Genomic DNA, 21,794 nt, shown 5'->3' on the forward strand with positions numbered 1-21,794 from the left:
AAAATTAAGTAAAATGTTGGAAAACACAAATAATGAGGGTTCATGGGTTCATGGACCATTCGAATAAGGAGATAGTATTTAAGGGTTCATGATCCTTGTGGGTGGTAGTGTATCTCTGAAATTCTTTACTGCAGGGTACTTGGAGGTTGGATCATTACAAGTATTTGAAGTGGAGCTAAATAGATATTTGAAAGATTGGTGAGTTGTGGGCTTTGGGGATCAGGCACAGAAGAACGGTCAAGGCCTGGAATGGATTGGTATGATCCTCATGAAATGGTGGGACACAGTTGAGAGGCCATGTGGCCACATTTGAGAGGCCTTGTGGTTAGCTGCAGTGTTTCCAGACCCCTGTAAAGCTTGATGGCATGTTGAGTTGGGTGGTTTGAGTGTGAAATGAGTTGACAGCGGAAGTGGTAGATGCAGGTTCAATTGCAGTATTTAAGAGAAGTTTGGATAGGTACATGATTTGGAGAGATGTGGTCTGGGTGTAGGTACATGGGACTAGACAGAAAATCAGGTTGGGAAGGACTAGATGGGCTGAAAGCCCTGTTTTTATGTTAAAGTGCTCTGTGACTCATGTCAGGGACTCCCCTGGCTTGGTCCCATCCTATCACTCAGTCATAATCAGAATATTTGCACCCCTTGTCACATCATTATTTGTACTGTCCCTCCATGATTTAGCTTTGGCTTAATCCTTGTTGTCACCTATGTACTGCCCTTGGGAAAAGACATCCAAAGAGGATTAGAAACTCATTGTCTTGTGCTAAATTTGCGACATCATGTAGAGAATTTTAAAATTTCATTTCATTGAAGCCAATGAAACTAAACTGCAGCATTGATTTAAATCCTGAGGCAGCACACCACTTCCTGTCATAAAATTTATTACAAAGACAAGAACGTCTGCAGATGCCAGAAATCTAAAGTAACACACACAAAACGCTGGAGGAACTCAGCAGGTCATGCAACATCTAGGGAAAAGAATAAACAGCCGATGTTTCAGGCTGTGAGAAGAAAGGGGGAATAATAAGGTGGGAGGAGAAAGAAGCTAGCTGGAAAGTGATGGGTAAAGCTAGGTGGGTGGGAAAAGTCAAGAGTTGGAGAAGAAAGAATCTGATAGGAGAGGAGAATGAACCGTAGAAGAGGAGGGGATCCAGGGTGCAAGTAATAGGTAGGTGAGAAGAAGTGAAAGATTCGAGTGGGGAACAGAGGAAAGGCAGACAGTTATTTGTTTACCAGAAGGAGAAATCGATGTACATGTTATCAGGTTTGATGGAAAATATGGTGTTCCTCCAAAGACATTGACGTAGTCAGAAACTTACCCTGAATATTCAGATACTAAAATACGTAATCAATGAGTTAAGTGAATCCAACAAGGTTTTTCTCTGCCATACTTAAACCTGCAATTGTGCCAAAACTCCAGATTCATGGATTAAAAAAAGAATCACGCTTGGAAACATCAACTCAGGTGGTGTCTGTGCCTGAGAACTGCTTCTGGGTAACATTATTATTATTATCAGTGCTGAAAATAGAAATACAAATGGTAAGAACATTGATTCTACATCCCTTCTGTTCTGAGTCCACCATTCGTCATCTGAAATGAGTGTTCTGGATTTCCAAATGTCATATTTGGCAACAAATCACAGAAATAAGTTAGATAGAATAACTACTTTCATCATTCCTTGCTATTCTTCATTCATTGATATTTCAGCTTTGAATTCTTGGTTTGAAAGTATGTGCAATTATATTAAGAGTAAAGTTGAAGACATCTAGGCTTAACTGCAGAGTACATTCCAAAAATCCCATTCTTCTTCAACAATAATCAGTGATGTAATTTCTGGCCACTATATTATCCTAATTGTTTTGGCACTCAAGTGTTTGGATAAAATGCACATCGTGGGACATGGACTGTAGTAACTCCAGTTGTAATACTGCAGTTCAGCAGTTCATGGATTTTAATTCAAACTCATTAAATATTACTCACCTATTGTTAATTATTTATTCTGCCCCTTTGTGAACAAATGAATAAATATTTTGCATGATACCAGAGACGCAAGAGAGACTACAGATGCTAGAAATCTTGTGCAGCACATGCAACTTGCTGGAGGAACTTGGCAAGTCAGGTAGCATCTATGCAGGGAAGTTTATTTCCCTCCATAGATTCTGCCAGACCTTCTGAGTTCCGTTAGCATTTCATGTGTGTTTTGAGGTAATAATTGGAGTTTTAAGGAACTCTTAAGGTGAAAATGAATCTAAGTCTGAGTTTGGATCCAGAATAAGTGATGTGGTAGTGGTAAAATCCTGGATTTTACAAATTGTTCCAAATTAAGGCATTAAGATTAAGAAGCCAAAATGAAAACTGCTCCTGATGCTGAAGCAGAACAGTTTATTAGACAAATAATGTTTCATCAGGGATAGTAGTTGACCTCTGATTTGTGAGGCTACCACTCCAGAAAGTCAAAGGAATGTAAAGATTATCACGCTAAAGCAGGGACATCCACAGTTAATGGGAGGGGTCCATGGCATAAAGAAGGTTGGGAACCCCCTGCCCTAAAGGGATAAGCCAGATTTGACACAGCTTTTCCAAAGTCAGTGCAGTGCTATAACATTATTACATATTGAAAGGAATTACAATACAATATAGTGTTGTGTGGTTGTCTTTAAAAACTGGTGTACTTGATTTATCATTAATGGGGATGCAGTTGGTACCCTTCCAGTTGTTATTTCAGCACATCTTTGAGAGAGTTAAAGCATAATTATTGTCTGCAACCTGAAATACAAATGACCACAATTTTAGTACAAAGGAGAATATTTTCTTTTGCTAATGGTTTAATGAAATCCAGCAATTATCCACAGAGGAACTGTTAATCAGATATTAAATTCAGCTTGAAATGAGTGTGAGTCACAAAACCAAACAGCTAGAACTGGTTATGGAATATTTTTCTAAGCTGACAAGGATGGGATTATGTCCCAACCCTGTTTCTCAATAAACACAAGCCTGCCCTTCGCTGTAAAATGGAGAGTTTATCCAGAGACTAATAACCTTTATCTGCCATGCAGAAAAGTCACCACCTCTAGTATGCTTTGTATGCAGACCAGTGAGCCCCTAAAGGAGTCTGAGATGGGGCTATTGCACGACTCCTGTTTTTAATTGTTACTCCAATATCTGACAGCAAACAACAAATAGATGTGTGATGATCAGTTTGTATACTTAGATGCTTCCTATTTGCATATGGAGCCTGATATTTTGAATGAAGTTCTCTGCTGCTTGGGTGTTAATCTAAAAGTAGATGCCCATCTGAATTAAAAGAAGCTGTTGCAGAGTGCAGTTGTTTCATTAAGAAACTGAGGGCCATAGAGTCAATACAACATGAAAGCATGTTCTTTGGCTCAATTGGTCCCTCTAAACCATAGGTTCCTAACTTTTTTTATGCCATAGACCAATACCATTAAGCAAGGGATCTGTGGACCCCAGGTTGGAAACCCCTGCTTTAAACCTTTCTTATCCATGTCGCTGTCCAAGTACCTTCTAAAAATTACTAAGATTCCTGCTTCAACCATTTCCTCTGGCAACTCATTATATTTACTGACCATTCTCTGGGTGAAAAAGTTGCCCCTTAGGTTCCTATTAAATCTCTCTACTCTTCCATTAAACCTGTATCCTTCTTGATTCCAAAAGCCTTCGGTAAATAAATGTGCATATTTCCTTTGTCTATGCTGCTGATAATTTTATACCCCTCTTTAAGATCACCTCTCATTCTCCTACAGAGCAATGAAAATAGTCCCAACCTGCACAGCCTCTCTCTGTAACTCTTCCTTTGAGTGCAAACATTGTCCTTATAAATCTCTGCACTGTTTACAGCTTAATGGGATCTTTTCTATAGCAGGGTGACCAAAAAAGAACACAATATTCCAAATGCAGCCTTACTAATGTCTTGTATGACTGCAACGTATCATCTCAGCATCTAAACTGAGTGCCCTGACTGAAGAGGGCCAGCATGTCAAAAGCCACCTTCACCACTCTATATACCTGCAACACTCAAGGTGCCATGTACTTGTAGAACAGAGTGAATTAGGAGTACAACACTCCCCAGGGCCCCATCATTCACTGTGGAAGTCCTACCCTCATTTGTCTTACCAAAATGCAACAACTCACTTATCCAAATAAACCCATTTGCCATTTCTTGGCCTAATTATCCAGTTTATCAAGATCCTTCTGTAAATCCTAATAATCTTCATTGTTCACGATACCACCTACTTCAGTGTCATTAGTAATCTCAGCTAACTAAGCCTTGTAAATTCTCATCCAAATCATTGATATAGATGGCAAATAGCAATGGCCTATCACTGAGCCATGTTGAACACCACTAGTCACGGGCCTCCAGTCCGAAAAATGACCTTCCACCATCATCCTCTGTTTCCTACTATTGTCAATTCTGTATCTAATTAACTCAGTCTCCCTAAATCCCATGTGATCTAACTTACCAAAGCAGTTTACCATGCAAAATCTTATCAAAGGCCTTACTGAAGTCCATGTAAGCCATGTCTACTGCCCAGCTCTGATAGACCTTCTTGGTTACTTCTCCAAAAGATGTAATCAAATTTATGAGACATGGCATATGCTGACAATCACTAAACAACTCATCCTTCAAACCGTTTGTATATCTTATCCTTCAGAATCCCCTCTAGTAACTTACCAACCACTAGTCTATAGTTCCCAATTGTTTTTCATTTGCAGTTATTCTTAAATAAAAACAAACATTAGCCACCCTCCCTTCTACCAGCACTTCAGCCATCACTAACAATGATGACATATCTCAGCCAGAACTCCCGCTCTTTCTTCCTTAGCTTCCCATGGTGTTCTTGTATATACCTGATCATGACCTGGATATTTGCCTACATTCAACATCCAATACCTCCTCTACTGTATACAGACTACCCCAAGACCTCCCCATTAATAATCTCAATGTCTAAAGACTTCATGTCCTTCTTAACAGTAAAGTCAAAGGAAATATACTCATTGATGACTTTGCCCATCTCTTGCAGAAAGTTGGATAAGTACACAGATAGGAGGGATATGGAGGACTATAATCTAGGCAAAGGTTGATAGGAGTTGGTAGGATAATAGCACAGCAAAGACTAGATGAGCTGAAGGGCCTATTTCGGTTCTGTAGTGTCCTATGACAATGATAGACAGAAGTTTTGTTAAAATAATCATGAGCATACTAGATCAGATGTTTATTAAATATTGATTTGAATCAATGGAAAAAAATTTACAATGAAATCCTTGAGAATTTCTATTTTTTAGGTTACTTCTTGGGTGCTTATGAATCTGTTGGTAAGATTGCCATCTATTATCCATTCCATCTACACTGGAAAATTTACTTGAATGATAAAGTCTATTGATAAGTTCGTGGCCTACGGTAGAAGGAGTCCATTTTAGAAAACCTAGTACATTTATTTTTCAACATAGTTCCGTCCTACATTTACACACTTAGTCCAGCGATCAAGGAGCATACAGATCCCTTCCTAGTAGAAGTGGTCCACAGCAGGGGTGATTGATAAGTTTGTGGCCTATGGTAGAAGGAGATGTCATTAACTTCAAACTTTCTGCAATATCACTCAAAGAGTTGAATGTAACAAGAGTGTCTTGGACCTCCAGGTGGTCCACAGCAGGGGTGATTGATAAGTTTGTGGCCTAAGGTAGGAGATGAGTTATATAGCCCTCGTTACATGCATGTGCAGTTCAACTCTGGGTGATAATGCAGAAAGTTTGAAGTTAATAACTCATCTCCTTCTACCATAGGCCACAAACTTATCAATCACCCCATGCTGTGGACCACTTCTGGAGATCCAAGACACTGACTTCTATGAAGAAGGGATCTGTATGCTCCACAACCACTGGACTAAGTGTATAAATGTAGGAAAAATAAATGTGCTAGGTTTTCTAAAATTGACGCCGTCTACCTTTGGCCACGAACTTATCAATCACCCTTTGTATGTGGTGACAGACTAAGCAGGACAGGATTTTGATCTATTAAAAAAAATGGCATGCAATGTTGCCTTGGAAGTATCATCTAAAAAGACAGAAGTGAGAATAAGGGAATGGTAATGAAGTGGACTTGATGGGTCATTCTATTGCTTTTTTGTAGAGGGGTCACACTATGATATGCCAGTTTTGGAGGGAGGTCAAGTTCCAATCTGGTGGTCTACACGTGACTGATATTATCATGCCAATTGAATGTTGCTAAATTGTAATGAATCAGGCTTGTGTGAAGTCATCTATCACATTCCTCATATTTGGCTTCTATCTAATCTAGAAGAATCGCAAAATGAGCAACTTGTTACAGATTATCCAGCTTTGACCAGTTCCATCAGAGTAGGCATTTGTGTGATTGGAACATTCAATTTTCTGGTCCATAGTGATTATAGGATGTTAATGCTGTTAGACTTTCAAAGTTTTTTTTAGACTTTTCCTGGTTGGGAGTGATAATTGCTTAGCACTACATTGTGTCAGTCTTGAGCACTGCAATCACTAGGGAACTTTCTGTTGAATGGAAGATTACTAATAAAGGAGTTGAAAATTGCAACTGGAAATGCAAGAAACTCAGAGCAAGTCAGGCAACATCTATGGAAAGAGAAACAGTTAACCTTTCAGATCTTAACATTTCAACTCATTAACAACACTCCCAAATGCAGCACTGTATTACCTAGGCTGAGGTAGCAAATGTACAGGAATTACTGTAAAGACAATATTACTGAAGATAGTTGGTTTTAAAACAAGGGTACTGGGGAGCTGCAGCATCTTCGTCCTGGAACACAAATAACCATTCTCCAATTTCCATAAGCATCTGCTTTCTTCATAGCTGGTCTTAGGAAGCAACAGAATAAATGAGATTGTAGAGCAGGTATACAAAACAATTTTTACAGACCCCTTCACTATCTGCCACAATAGCCACAATAACCAAATGTTCCTACAGTCTGTATTGTTTTTGGAACCTCTTATTCTTTGTTGTTTTGTATTGATTTGTCATTATCCTCCTCTGTTAACTTTTTAATGCAATTTATAGTCAAGACATTAAACAACTAAAGCTCCTCACCCATGTTCTGTTGTATCCAATAACCCCATACTATTTATTGATGACTACCAGTCTTCTGACAAACACCAACTGGCTGATCTCTTTCTTCCAACAAATATTATCTCTTCAAAACATTTCAAGGCTTGTTAGCCAGTTATTGATCTACTCGAGGAGCACAACTTCCATATAAACAAAAGAGGTTCTGCATAGGTTGGAAATTTGGGGCATAACACACAAAATGCTGAAGGAACCTGGCAGTTCAGGCAGCATCTATGGAGAGTAATAAACAGTTGATATTTCAGGCTGTGACCATTCATCAGGTTCCAGCATTTAGTCTGTATTGCTCAGCATTCACATTAATATTTCATGTATATTTATTTTGGATTGTATATGAGTAGTATAATCTACATCAGCTTAACTTTGGATTGTAACACAGCCATTGCTATTTATAATTTTAGCCCAACAGAGAATTAAAAAAAAATTGTTTATTGAAATATTGCAATGATTTATGATGTTGCACCTCCGATGTACAGGAGTACGCAGTGGTAGAAATTGAAAATGGCCGCTCACTGAAGCTGCTCTACAATAAAAAATGTTATCTTTAGTTACTCATAACGGCATTTTGTGCTTATACAATGAATTGGAATTTTGCTATATAGTTCTTTAGCTGTACATGTTTAATAGTTTTCTATTGCTCCAGAATATTCCTGGCATTTTGTATTCATCTCCAGGCCTCTGCTTAAAGGGAACTCGTCAATAAAAATCATTTTACGTATTTGTTTTGGGAAAGGGAATGAATTAAAAGCTTTGGATGAGTGATTAAACAACAGTGAAAGTTTATCCAATCAAGATATGGACTTCCCTTTCCACTTTGTTTGGGAGGCATTGTCATAGAGTCATAGAAAAGTACAGCCTAGAAACAGGCCCCTTGGCCCATCTAGTCCATACCGAACCATTTAAGCTGCCTAGTCCCATTACCTGCACTGGGACCATACCACTCCCATCCATGCACCTAATCAAACTGCTCTTAAAGGTTGAAATCGAGCTCATGTGCACCACTTAGGCTGGCAACTCATTCCACACCCTCATTGCCCTCTGAGTGAAGAAGTCTCCCCTCCTGTTCCCTTAAAGTTTTCACCTTTCACCCTTAACCCATGACATTTAGTTATAGTTTCACCCAACCTCAGTGGAGAAAGCCTGCCTGTATTTACTCTATCTATACTCATTGTGTGATAGGCTTTTGGATGAAGGAGGTGATGTTATGTAAACTCCAGCAATATAGCTAACCCCATGCCCTGCTCCTTTTCTACTACTGTGGATCTACTGTCCGGCTTTGCATTATTCTTGCCCTGATCTCTCTTAGGCTCAGACAGTGATCAGTTATTCTTTTATTCTGAAATTCTCAGCCAGATACATGCTAAGCCGTCAACTGTTGAACAACTTTTAAACTTTGAGCTACTTCTTTGTCTTGCTATCAGTATATTTCATTACTTGTGTACCATAAAGAACTTTACATTATGTGTTTGCTTTCACTCTTGTAGGGATGTAAATAGCAATAATAGCTGTGTAATTGATGCACCATAAATAATTCTCGGAGACGTGAGGCGAGAGATAGGCTTTTATTAGCTGGAAGAGAGAGAACTATCAGCAGCAAGAGACCATCACACAACATCCTGGAGACTGAGGGAGGAGCAGTGCCTCCAATCACCTTTATACAGTGGTCAGTGGGGGGAGCCACAGGAGCAGTCAGCGGGGGAGGGGGGCGTGTCCAGACAGGTACATGTAGTTCCCCACAGTAATTGAAGGACTGGGCAAGGAGGAATGCTTAAAGTATCATTTGGAAGAGATTATTCAAATATTTTCCAAGACAAAAGATTTATGAACATCTGCATTGTGAACAAAACCCTTTGACATCCTGAACCTGACGAATGGATGGTGACTGATTTCAGTTCAAGCCATACAGCTGTATTGGTCAGCCAGGATTTTACTGCACACTGCAATCCACCTTCTGACATTCTGTTCAATTGACTGGTATAAGAAATACAAAATAAAAAGGATCTTATGGATTATTCTTCTAAAGCCAACTATTAAGACACTGTGGGTTGATCTTTATGCTGTTCCTCCTCTATGGCTTGAGTACTGAATATAATTCCTGTTAAATGTGGCAGACTTCCATTCCTGAAAAGCAAATGGATACAAAAGTCACCCAGAAAATGAAATTATTACAAATGAAAATCCACATGTTCTGTTTCTTTATTTGCACTAATGTATTAAGAATCATTCATCTTATATTAGAGTAAATTAGTTCTATGTATAATCAATAAGAAAATACATTTATTTACTGTTAGTGTTGCCCCTTGTACAGATCTATTGACCTCCCTGTTTGACATAAAAATGCTTTAATCTGACTCACTGAGAATGTGATTTAATTGGTTTGAATAACATAGAATCAAATAAATCAACGCACTAACATAGAGTGAGCTAGCTGTTTCCATTACTTGCTGAAAGCCTGCCACTCCTTCCATTACTTCATTACAACTAAAGCCAAACCATACAAATTCCTATGGCCATTGGTTATGTTATAGTAGGACTGAGTTCAGACCACTGCTAAGCTTTCGGGTTTCCAATCATTCATGTAGACACAAAGCAATATTTGGCAGTTGAAGTTTTATTAAACTAGTCACCCTGCCAACATTAAATTGAAAGCACTAAAGAAATGAGTGTCTGATGTGTCCAGACTTCCCTGGTGTCCTTAAGTTTGCTTACCCTTGCTTTCCTCTTAAGCACTCTGATCCTGAATTGCACAAAAGCAATAAGCATGCCTGGAGAATAATAACTTATCTATATTTTGTAGATGGATGTAAGATGAACAAGTTCTGAACAACTTTATGGATCTCACTTTGTAGATCATATAATTTCTAGCAGATTTTAAAAGTAACAGGGCAGTTGGCTTCTGGCTAAAGGAGGTGGGAGTTTCATAGTAAAGGGCAATTGAATGGCATCTGATTCACAGAAATTGCAGGACATTTAATAAACTGAGTGTTGATTCCTATAAAATGCTGAAATCTCTGCTGTTAAATAAGTGGCGTGAGTTTCAAAGGTAGTTAGAATGTAAGAACATCAAAAATGAACACAACTATGCAAGGATGAATGGCAGTGAGAGAGGGAAAATAGAGTAAATTCATTGCTAAGTAAGTACTAATGGTTATAGAATTGAATACTTTATTAGAATTGAATACTTTGTTGTAATTGAGGCCACAGTGTAGGAGACATTGAGGTAGGGAATGAAAAACAAAGTTGTAAATAAATGCATTTTATGGAGGAGAAAGCTCGAGTATTAGTATGAAGTGCATCAGGAAAGTTGAACTGAGAGGTGATGAAATTTTGAATGACATCAAATAATGACTAAGAGGCAGAAATGGATATCTGTTTGATAAATAAACAAAATACTAAAGATAAACTGTACAAATAACATATCATATACATGATTATATGAATAGTCTTCTGGTGGCCCAATTGAATCTAGAGAGGAGGCTACACACAGATCGAGGCGAGACATCTAAAAAGGAGCATTTGTGGCCTTTCGGCTTTTTCCAGTGGCTCAATCAAATCGCAATTCATTAGCAAGGGCAAATAAAAATAAGTTAGGAACAGTGGAACAGCCCTTGTGCGAGTGGACCAGTGTTACAGTGGGGAGGCTTTGGTTCAACAGGCGTGGGTGAGAACAACCTTGTTTGAGATAAATTTCTGGTAAGTTTCTTCTTCATTCATTGTCTGTTAGAGCAGTGAGGATGGTTCCAGAGGCTGTATTGTGTTCTTTGCGTCAGATGTGGGAATTTTGGGAGACTTCCAGCCTCTCTGATAACCACCGGTTGGACCAAGCTGCAGCCTCTCAGAGAACATGTTAAGGAACTGGAGCTGCAGCTCAATTATCTTCAGTTCATACGGAACACTGAGGAAGTGATAGTTAGGAGCTACAGGAAAGTTGCTACCCCTAAATTGCAGGAGGCAGGTACCTGGGTGACTGTCAAGAGAAGGAAAAGAAATGGGAATCCTGTGCAGAGTACCCCTGTGGTCATTTCCCTCAATAATAAGTATTCCACTTTTGATACTGTTGAGGGGGACAATCTACGAGAGTAATTGGGTCTCTGGCGCTAAGTCTGGTGCTGTGCCTCAGAAGGGAAGGGTGTGGGGGAGAGGACTGCAGTAGTGACAGGAGATTCCATAATTAGTGAAGTAAACACTAATTTCCGCAGACACGGAAGAAACACCTGGATGGCAAGTTGCTTCCCAAGGACCAGGATCAGTGATGTCTCAGACTGGTCCCACAGCATTCTAAAGGAGGTGGCTGAGCAGGCTGAACTCATGGTGCATATTGGCACCAATGACATAGGTAGGGAAAGAGAGGAAGTCCTGAAGAGAAAGTTTAGTGAGTTAGGTAGAAAGCTGAAAAGCAGAACCTACAAGAGGTACCAGATGGAATATACTGTAGGGAAGTGTATTGTAATGCACTTTGATAGAAGGAACAAAAGAATAGACTGTTTTCTAAGTGGGCAGAAAATTCAAAAATCCGGGGCGGAAAGGCACTTGGAAGTCCTCATGCAGGATTCCCTAAAGGTTAAGTCAGGCGGGGAAGGTAAATGCAATGTTTTCATTCATTTCAGAGGACTAGAATATAAAAGCAAGAGTTTAATGCTGAGACTTGATGAAGCACTGGTGAGGCATCACTTGGAGTATTGCGAGCAGTTTTGGTCCCTTTATGTAAGAAAGGATGTGCTGACATTGGAGAGGGTTCAGAGGAGGTTCATGAGAATGATTGTGGGAATGAAAGGGTTGCTGGATGAGGAGCGTTTAATGGCTTTGGGCCTGTACTCCCTGGAATTTAAAGAATGACGGGGGATCTTATTGAAACCTATTGAATGTTGAAAGGCCTTGATAAAGTGGATGAGGAGAGAATGTTTCTTATAGTGGGGAAGCCTCGGACCAGAGAGCAGAATAGAGGTATATCCATTTAGAATGGAGATGAGGAGGAACGTCTTTAGCCAGAAGGTGGTGAATCTGTGGAATTATTGCCACAAGCAGCTGCTGTGGCCAAATCACTGAGTATGTTTAAGGTGGAGGTTGATAAACTTGATTATTCAGGGCATGAAAGTTTATGAGGATAAAGCAAGAGAATGGGATTGAGAGGGACAATGGATCAGTCATGATGAAATAGTGGAGCAGAATGGGTTGAATGTCCTAATTCTGCTCCCATCTCTTATAGTGTTATGAGCCATTTATTTTTTTAATAGCTGAGCAACTATTGGACATGTTTACCAACGTTCTCTTTCTGTTACTATGCTCCAGAACATCTAAAAACAGCAAATCTTAGATTATATCAATCATTTTGAGTCATGTATTCTAAATTATAATTAAAACCTGCGATTATGATTAAGTAATTCATCTTTGAAGTCCACAAGCAAAACTCATGCTATACCATATTATTTAGTTCCTAATCAGTCGTAAGTCACTGTAGCATGAAAATTGAATACAGCTTGCAGGCATTTATAATTTTGGTTCTTTTGAAATGGATGAACAATATAAAGATAAACATAAGAAGAGAAGAACAAAGAAAAATCAATGGTCCCTCAGCACACCCTCCTGGATTGACCTTTCTCTTGATGCAACCACCCGCATCGCATGTAACAAACTGCAGGAAATTTATTCTCTTTGCAATTAATTCCCAGCACTGAATCTTTAATGTGGTGAATTAAACCATAACTATTCCATGGCCTTGAAAATTGTATACTTCAGCTGCAAATGAAGAGATAAAAGTGGATTAATTTAAATTTAGTGTGCTTTTTTGTAATCTGCAAGTCTGCAGTAAGCATTGAATGACATAGATGCTCAGAAAGTTTACATGATAGAAAATGAAATATTAAAAAAGTTGGGTCTGAGAAATGAAGACTAGAGGAATTCTGTGTGAACTTAATAATGTGTTAGACAAAGCATAAAGTTGGCTCCAGTGACATTCTCCTCTTTAAGTATTGGGCAAATGGCATGGTAGGTGAAGTGATAGAAAGGAACCCAAGTCTTTTTTTAAATCCAGTGCTTCTGACAGAAGTAAAACTGCCATGTTTTGCCTTGTCATATTTTAGTTTCTTTCTGATTCATATCTTATCTCTGAACAACAATCTGTTGCTAAGGTTAAAACCAATGGAAAATGTTTTGCTACTTCTAAACATAAATTAGTACCAAGGATTATTTTCAGGATAATGTGAAACATTAGAATACTTCAGTGACTAATATTAATTTAATTTTCTAATATTATACACTCCGAATACCATATTGGGACAAAAACCACCATATTACCACCATATTTAATGCGATGGAAATTTCTACCTAATAATATGCTTTGTTCTCTGTCTAGCATGAAATTTAATCATTAGCATTGAAACAAACCGACCATAATAATTTAAAAATAGATTTTGTATAATTTACCAGCAGATATTATAAGACTACTTTTAAGAAAGATATAATTATTCATCATATTTTCATTTTTCAAGTGCACATGCTTGCTGAAAGCAATGAGAAAATAATAGATGAGCAAATTCAGAGCACTCTAAAGTGTGCTAAGGTTGTAAGACCTCAGAAAATTACTTTTGTTTTTAGTGTGCACAACATTTTACCCATTTCTTCAACGTTTTTACAATCAAACTGCATTTGCACATTACTTGCTCACGAAATGAACTACAAAAAAGATAGAACTGATGATTAGAAGTTTTAACTACAGAGGTAATCTCATTGATTAAATGTCAATGAATCTCTGTGACCCAAAAATTGAACTATTGCAAATATTCAATCAGTCCCTCAGACCATTGCTAAGATTTAATAAATGGTATATTATGAACCATATTTTTTCTCTCTTCCCCCCCAATCCAAACTACTTCACCCTCTGATTTTTCTCTTTCTTTGCTTGAACTCACACAAATTCACTCTTTCTTATTCATCCTTCTTCTCATTTATGTGTAAATTCCAAAATGTTATTTGTAAGATTGTTCTCGCCACATGCCTGATGACATTGCAATGTATTTTTAAATACTGCATTACTGTTGGGCTTCTCTTATTTATAATATGTTTACATCGTGGTATTCTGCCTTAAGAATTTAATTGATGAAGCAGTTTTGTATTGGTATGCTTAGGATCAATTGAAATCCACTATAAATTGCTTGGGAAATGATCATGATGTTAAATTACCATGAAGGCCAGATGCTCTGCATAATTACTTACTGCCCATTATGCTGCTGGCATTTAGGGCAGCAATGGAGGCCCTCCATCTCTGTCTGTCCTTGGCCACTCAGATGTAGAAGAGTTTTTTGTAGCCGTTTCCATAACAATTTTGTTTTACAAGTCAGGGTTGAACCCCCAAACCTGGAGGACCAGTGGACCACTCTTAGCCTGGCCTCTACCCTCTACCCTGACTCCTGCCAACATAGCTCTCCGGCTCACTGAGGCACACAAGCCTCCAAACCATGGGAAGGTTGTGATCCTGTTGAACGTCTGCACAATTATAAAGAGTATCAGAGATGGTGTTTCTACTGTAAATGAGTATGTTGAATGATCAGCAAAGCAACAGTCTAGTATTGTGCATTGAATGTTCATTGACAATGTTGTAGTTACAGGGCTTTTAGGGATAGTGTCGCATAAAGATTGGAAGTGATTTAGTTCAATTGGAAACCAGGGTTTCAAATCAGGATAGAACAAACTAAAAAGGAATAACACATGCAACACATACAAAATACTAAGGGAATTCAGCAGGCCAAGCAGCATCTATGGAAAGAGTATAGTTGATGTCTTGAACCGAGACCTTTCATTGCAACTCCTTTTTCATTGAATGTTACAATGAAAGTGAAGTTTTGGATGATGCAATCATTGAAAGTATTTTGTGTGAAACTAGTCTGCTATTTGCACTAGGTGTCTACGCCGATTTTGTTTATTTACAGTCAATCTAAACAACACAGCAGTGTACGCTGAATAAATTCCTCTGCTATTAACTTTTAGGAACCAATACACAGTTTCATAGTACTGTAGTAGTATTGATAGTGTTCTGACTTGTTCTGTATATCATTTAACTACATTATCTGTTAATCAGTTAAATTGTGGTTTGTGTTCTTTATACCTTTTAAAATATTTGCATGAAACAGGCTAATTGAGGTAGTCCCTTAATTGAGCCAAATTGTACTGGTCCCAATGTGTCCCAATTAACTGGAATCCACTGTATGTCCCTCCAAAGTTAAGAAAAAAGTAACAAGAAAAGTGACCCAGCTGTGGGTATCATGGGAAGTTAAAGATAGTATGTGATCAAAGGAAAAGCCTTAAAACATTGCCAAAAATTCCTGAGGATTTGGAAAAATTTCAAAATTCAACAAAAGAGAACTAAGAAATTAACAAGGGAGAACAGACTAGAGTAATGTGGAATGTAGAAACAGATTGCAGGAGCTTCTATAGAAATGAGAAAAGAAAAAGATTAGCAAAAGTTAACTTCAGACTATAATGTACTGAGACAGGAGAAATTATATTGAAGCATAATGAATTTAAACAGTTATTTTGTGTCTGTCTTCGCAAGAGCAGAATATGTCCTGGAAATAGTACAGATTGACAAGTAGGGCATTGAGCTGTGCGGTGGAACAAAGGGATCTGGGAAAACAGATCTATAATTTCTTGAAAGTGGGATCACAGGTAGATAGGGTCATAAAAGGTGCTTTTGGCACATCAGTCTTCGTAAGTCAGATCATTGAGTACAAGAGTTGGGATGTTAATGTCAAAGTTGTATAAAATGTTACTGAGGCCAAATTTGGGATACTGTTAGCATTTGTGGTAAACTACCTACCAGAAAGATAACAATAAGCTTGAAGGAATGCAGAGAAAACTTACAAAGATGGTGCCAGGACTTGCGGACCTGAGTTATGCAGAATAGTTTAGGACTTTATTCATGGGAGCAGAGGAGAATGAGGCAAGTCTTACAGAGGTGTACAAAATTATGAGGGGTGTCAGTAGTGTGTATACGCAGGCTCTCTCCCCTGAGGTTGGTTGAGGCTAGAACTAGAGGTCGTACATTTAGGTTGAAAGGTGAAATATTTTAAGGGGGACCTCTTCACTCAGAGGCCAGTGCGACTGTTGAGTGAGCTGCCATCTGAAGTGGTGAGTGCACATTCAGTTGCAACATTTAAGAAAATTTGGATATGTATATAGATTAGAGGGCTATGAAGGGCTAGGATAATGGTGCAAGATGATGGGACTAAGCATAAAAGCAGTAGGCATGGACTAGATGGGCTGAAGAGCCTTTTTTGTGCTGTAGAGCTCTTTGACTCTGTAACCAGAGCAAAGGGGAACCTCAAAGGATTTAGCAAGATTAAACAAATTGATGGGCTTGGAAGCTGATGATGTTCTACAACCTAGTTTAGCAAGCAAGTAGAAAAATTAAATAGCTGTTGGCCTCATTGCAAGAAAATTTGAGTGCAATAGTAGAGTGCTTTACTTAATTACACAAAACCTTAGAGAGGCAACACATGGAATATTGTGAACAAGTCTGCTCTCCCTACCTATGGAAAGATACACCTGTGATAGAGGAAATGCAGCAGAAGATGACAGGACTTATGAGAAGTGATTAAGCAGAGTAGGCCTGTGTTCTCTCGAATTAGGAAGAATTAAAGATTATCTCAATGAAGCATCAAATTCTTAGATGGTTGCCCTTGTGGGGGGGGGGGGGGAGTGGTTCTTGTCTCAAAACAAATGGTTAGCCATTCAGGACAGAAGAGAGAAGAATACCCACTAGATTTTGGAATTCTTACCCAAGAAGCTCAGTTGCTGACTCTGCTCAAGATAATTACTGATAGATTTTTATGTATTAGGAGAATCAAGGAATATGAGGTTATTTTAAATAATAATTACTTATATAGCACCTTTCATACATTAAGATACAGGCTCAAAGTGATTGTAAAGATAGATCAATATTATCATAAAAATATGAGACAAAATTAAAAATCATAAATAAAGACAAACATATGGAATAAAATGTAATCAAATATATCAAATTATATAAATACCATGAACAACAACAGGCATTATGTAAGCCAATTTTTAAAAAGTAGGTTTTTAGAATTATTTTGAAACGTTCCACAGTAAGAGCCAGGTGTATCTCAGTTGGTAAAGTTTCCATATTTCAGGTGCAGAAGAGCAAAAGGCCGGATCACCAGTTCTTATGTGTTTGGCTCTAGGAATGCTAAGCAAATACGTATCCACATACTTAGGAATTACGATTAGGGATGTAAAGCGATAGACATGACAAAATATATGAAGGAGCTAGATTATTCAGAGCCTTATATACAACTAGGGGTATTTTAAAACTGATGCTAAACAACACAGGCAGTCAGTGTAATGATGTAAAAACCAGTGAAATGTGCTCAGATTTTCTTATTTTGGTTAAGATTCTTGCTGCTGCATTTTGAACAAGCTGCAGCCAATTTATATCTTTCTAAAGAAAAGAAAGTACTACCGTAGTCTAATCAACTAAAAACAAAAGTGTGTTATCAATTTTTCTGCATCCCAAGATGTTATAAGAAATAGAACTCTTGCAATGTTCTTTAAATGAAAGTGCGCAGTCTAGGTAATATGGTTAATATGTGATTTGAAATTTGGCTCTGAATCAATAATAATACTTAAATTCTTTATTTCTGGCTTGATTTGTAAGGTCAGATGATCAAGTTTATTTCTAGGATTCACACCTTTTTATTGGGTTTCTTCCTTATTTAGTTTAAGGAAATTCAGAATTCAAATTAAAAGCTCAGTGACAAAAAATTCTTGAATGAGGTTAGCAGCCATGAAATGCCAAATGGTCTACAACTACCCTTGTTTCTTATGTTCATAGGGATGCCTAATTTTGAAGGAAAGTCAATCATAAAGTAATGGTTCAGTTGAAGGCTAAATAAACAGGGCACCTTCATGAGATAATTGTTTGAATCTAGTACACCAACTTTTTGATTTTTTTCAAAACAACTTAAATTCTGATTGTTTTTAAGAATTCTTTATAGTGTTTTCCCTGAGTTACTGTTATGTCATCTACAGAATGCCTTGGGTTGGTCAAAACAAAATGTGAATTTTGTATAGCAGTATAACATTTCAACTGTGGATGTTTTGTTTTAATTAATTGAGTATTGCTCTCTGGTGCTGACTGCAAAAAAGCAGCAAATTATCAAGTAAATATAAGAGTTTTCTAAAATTATCACTTTACTGCTACTGGTAAACCTCATTATCATTTTTGTTTTTGTTTTACTGTCCCCTACAGGACCCAAAACACCATCAACGGTTAGTCAGTTACCCTCCACTAGTTCTCGAAGTACTCAAGGTAAGTAATGATTAATGGAAACATATAACTGACTTTTTTCACAGAAGTAACACTTTACAAATCACAGGAAAATAACATGTTTCAGCAGTGTCACCTCATTTTGATCTCTGTTGGATCAAGTATATCAACTGTATTCAATGTAAATATCTTATATACTACATTATTGAATATTGCCATGTTCAACCACTGAAGACTATGTTTCCCATGTATAAACTTTGCTACGGCAAGAATGACAGATGTTTACTGAATTCATTTAAAAAATATGATGGATTCATATCCAACAGATCTGTACCAAGACTAAACTCAACCATGAGCTACTAAAAATAATTGCAAATAATTAAAAGTAATGCACATGAAAAATATAATCTAATAATTTGGATTTCCAGCATTTTAGTAGAATATGAATTTTGTTCACCACCAAAGATTCATACCATTTCTTACTGAGGAATCCTCAGCAATTGCAGAGTTTATTATGATCCTTAGCTGTAAAATATTCAACCAAGCCATCAGACTAATTAACACATGCTGATTTGAGTGTATTTCTATGTTATATTGACTGTTCTATTTATTATAAATTACTATGATTACACATTGCACATTTAAATGGAGACGTAATGTAAAGATTTTTACTCTTCATGAATGTGAAGGATGTAAGAAATAAATAAAGTCAACTGCTCAGTTAAACAAAATCTCAAATTAATGCTTATTTACCCATTTGGCAAAACAAATTATTTTTAAATGATATAAAATCACTATTTAATCTTGCTTTTAAGTGTACACTAGACAAAAAGAAAAATGCTATACCTAGTCTGTACATCAAATTCAAATTAAAATCATCATTGCAACATCTAAAAGACATTTGGAGAGTTATGTAGATAAGGAAGGCTTAGAAGGATAGGGGCTAAATACAGGCAAATGGGACTTGCTCAGAAAGATGCTTTGGTTGCCAGTTGGGCCAAAGGGCCTGTTTCTGTTCTGTATAACACTGTAACCCTATGATTCTATTACAACAAATAGATGAAGTCATAGAGTTGTATAACACAGCAGAAGCAAGTGGTTCAGCCACCATACTGACCTTTTTGCCTATTTACATTCATCCCACTTGCCTGCACTAGACCCGTATCTTTCTATGCCTTGCCAATTCAAGTCTGTCCAACTGTCTCAAACATAATGATTATATCTGATTCCATCCTTTCAGTTTAAACTTATATCCTCTTGATTTTGATGTCCCTACCATGAAGAAAAAGTTGTTGATAATCTACCCATTTTATGCCTCTTTTAATTTTACCTGCCCTCCCAGTTTAGAAATGCCCAAATTATGGACACCAGAAGGGCTGTAGGCATCTTCTGCTGTTTGAGAACATGGTTCATTGTCACACTTCTGATTTGAGAACTGTTCAGATTATGAACATTTCACAAGAACAGAACCCTGCTGAAACCTGAGGAGGCTCTGTTTACACCTTCATCAGTACTCCCTTCACTCCAGGGAATGCAAACCCAACCTGTTCAGTCTCACCGCCTCCCCCCCCCCCCAACCCATAACTCAAGATTTCCAGGCCAGGTCACATTCTGGTTAATCTCCCCTGCACTCCATAGCAGAAACAAATCCTTCATGTATTGTGGCGACCAGAACGCTACATGATACTCTTATAAGTGCAGTCTAACCAGTGTTTTATGAATTGCAAAATAATTTCCTAAGTTAAAAATTCCAGCCTATGAGAGCAAGCCATATGTGCTTTTCACCACTCTATCTGCATGTGCTACCACTTCCAAGGAACAATGAATTTGAATCCAAGAGTCCCTTTGTTCATCACCTTCCCTCGGGGCTTAAAGTTTGCTGTAATGACGTCCAAAAATGCATTAATTCACATTTGTGAGGATTCATTTTCATCTGCCAATGATGCACACAACTTTTCTCTGATCAATATGCTACTGTAGCCATTGCCAATATTTCTTCTTATCCATGTCTCCACCAATTTATGTGTCACTGGCCAATATACTAATTAAACCTCTAATGTTCATTTCTAAGCTTTTACACTATTTATTTTAAAGAGTGTTTTTTTTACTATGTACATATTAAACTTACAGTTCTTTGCTGGGGGACTAACTACGTTAACTACTGCCAGTTCTACTTAACTTCTGGCTGAAGGGAGGTATGCATGGCCCTCAAATCACTAATACAGGTCTTTGACGTCTTACGGAATGTGAAAAACATAACGTGACTGAAAATCGATGAATATTGTTTGAAATCCACACGGGTTGCCTGGAATCTGTATTATATTGCATGTATTTTAACCATAAAGACCTGGTGTATGATCAATTTTAAATATATTTTCCTGCAGTTCTTTATATGAATGAAGAGTGAATGTGAGTATAGAGTGATAGAGGCAAGTTTTCGACTTCTAGACATGCACTGAGTCTTTTTGTTTCAAATGTGACTGGAAAAATGCAGGTGACGATTGTGTCTGTGAGTCTGAGAAGGTATTGCTTGTAAAATGTTGCTTGTAACATCAGAAAGCAGATGCTCAGCAATAATATTAGTAATGTATCCTGTTTAGAATTAAAGTGAAAAGAAAATGTGGGGTTTGGAAAAAAGGGAAAATATTTGTGTGTGTAGGTTCTCTGTGTCTATTCAGGTTATTATACTAGGCATAGTTAAATTAGAAGAGAAAAGTCATCATATCCTCTTGGGTTTGATGGGCCTGCATAAGAACTTCATGAATTGTCGCACAGAGCAACAGAGTCTCTCAATCTGATATGAATAGAAATTATTTGCAATTCTGGCAAATTTACTTGCAGCAAAGAAAATAGTCTTTTGCTCTGATGGTAGTCAAATGCTTGAAAATCAAATTTGATGTCAAAATGTGCTGCTATGAGGATATTCATGAAAATGAATAATTGAGGTTAGAGTAGTTTGTCACTTTATGCAATTAAAGGTAGCTATTTAGAGCTTATGCTGCATGTGCTTTTAATATGGTATTGCATTGTCAATAAAGCTGCATTTTGCCCAAAATTTAATCAAGGATTTTTGCCTTTCATTTACATTTTCCTTTATTACAAATACTTTATTGGTATTAATTATCAACAATGCTAATATTGGTACTAACATTGCGGAATAACCCCTAGTTTTTTTCTGGATACAGTTCCATGGTTCAAAATAATGACCGAACTGGTAGGACCTTTACTGGCATGCATTATTAATATTGTGTTATTAAGGTGGGTTTATAATAAATTCTCTTTATGCATTAAATTCTCACCTCTGAAACTGTCTACATTCATTTTGGACTCTCACACCTACAGTTACCTGTAACAGAATCCATGGTATTACAAACATT

The 21,794-nt window shown here is 37.5% G+C and overlaps 1 protein-coding gene across 1 annotated transcript in view; it reads left to right on the plus strand.

Annotated features, from left to right (window-relative positions):
• LOC132392185 (target of Nesh-SH3-like) overlaps positions 1–21,794 on the plus strand; it is a 108,425-nt gene that overhangs the window by 23,451 nt on the left and 63,180 nt on the right. The window contains exon 6 of the mRNA XM_059966029.1: positions 18,400–18,459. Within this exon, the coding sequence (XP_059822012.1) occupies positions 18,400–18,459 (60 nt within the window). The remainder of the gene's footprint in view (positions 1–18,399; positions 18,460–21,794) is intronic.

Source organism: Hypanus sabinus, chromosome 4 (genome assembly GCF_030144855.1).
Source record: "Hypanus sabinus isolate sHypSab1 chromosome 4, sHypSab1.hap1, whole genome shotgun sequence".
In the NCBI taxonomy this organism is placed as follows: domain Eukaryota; kingdom Metazoa; phylum Chordata; class Chondrichthyes; order Myliobatiformes; family Dasyatidae; genus Hypanus; species Hypanus sabinus.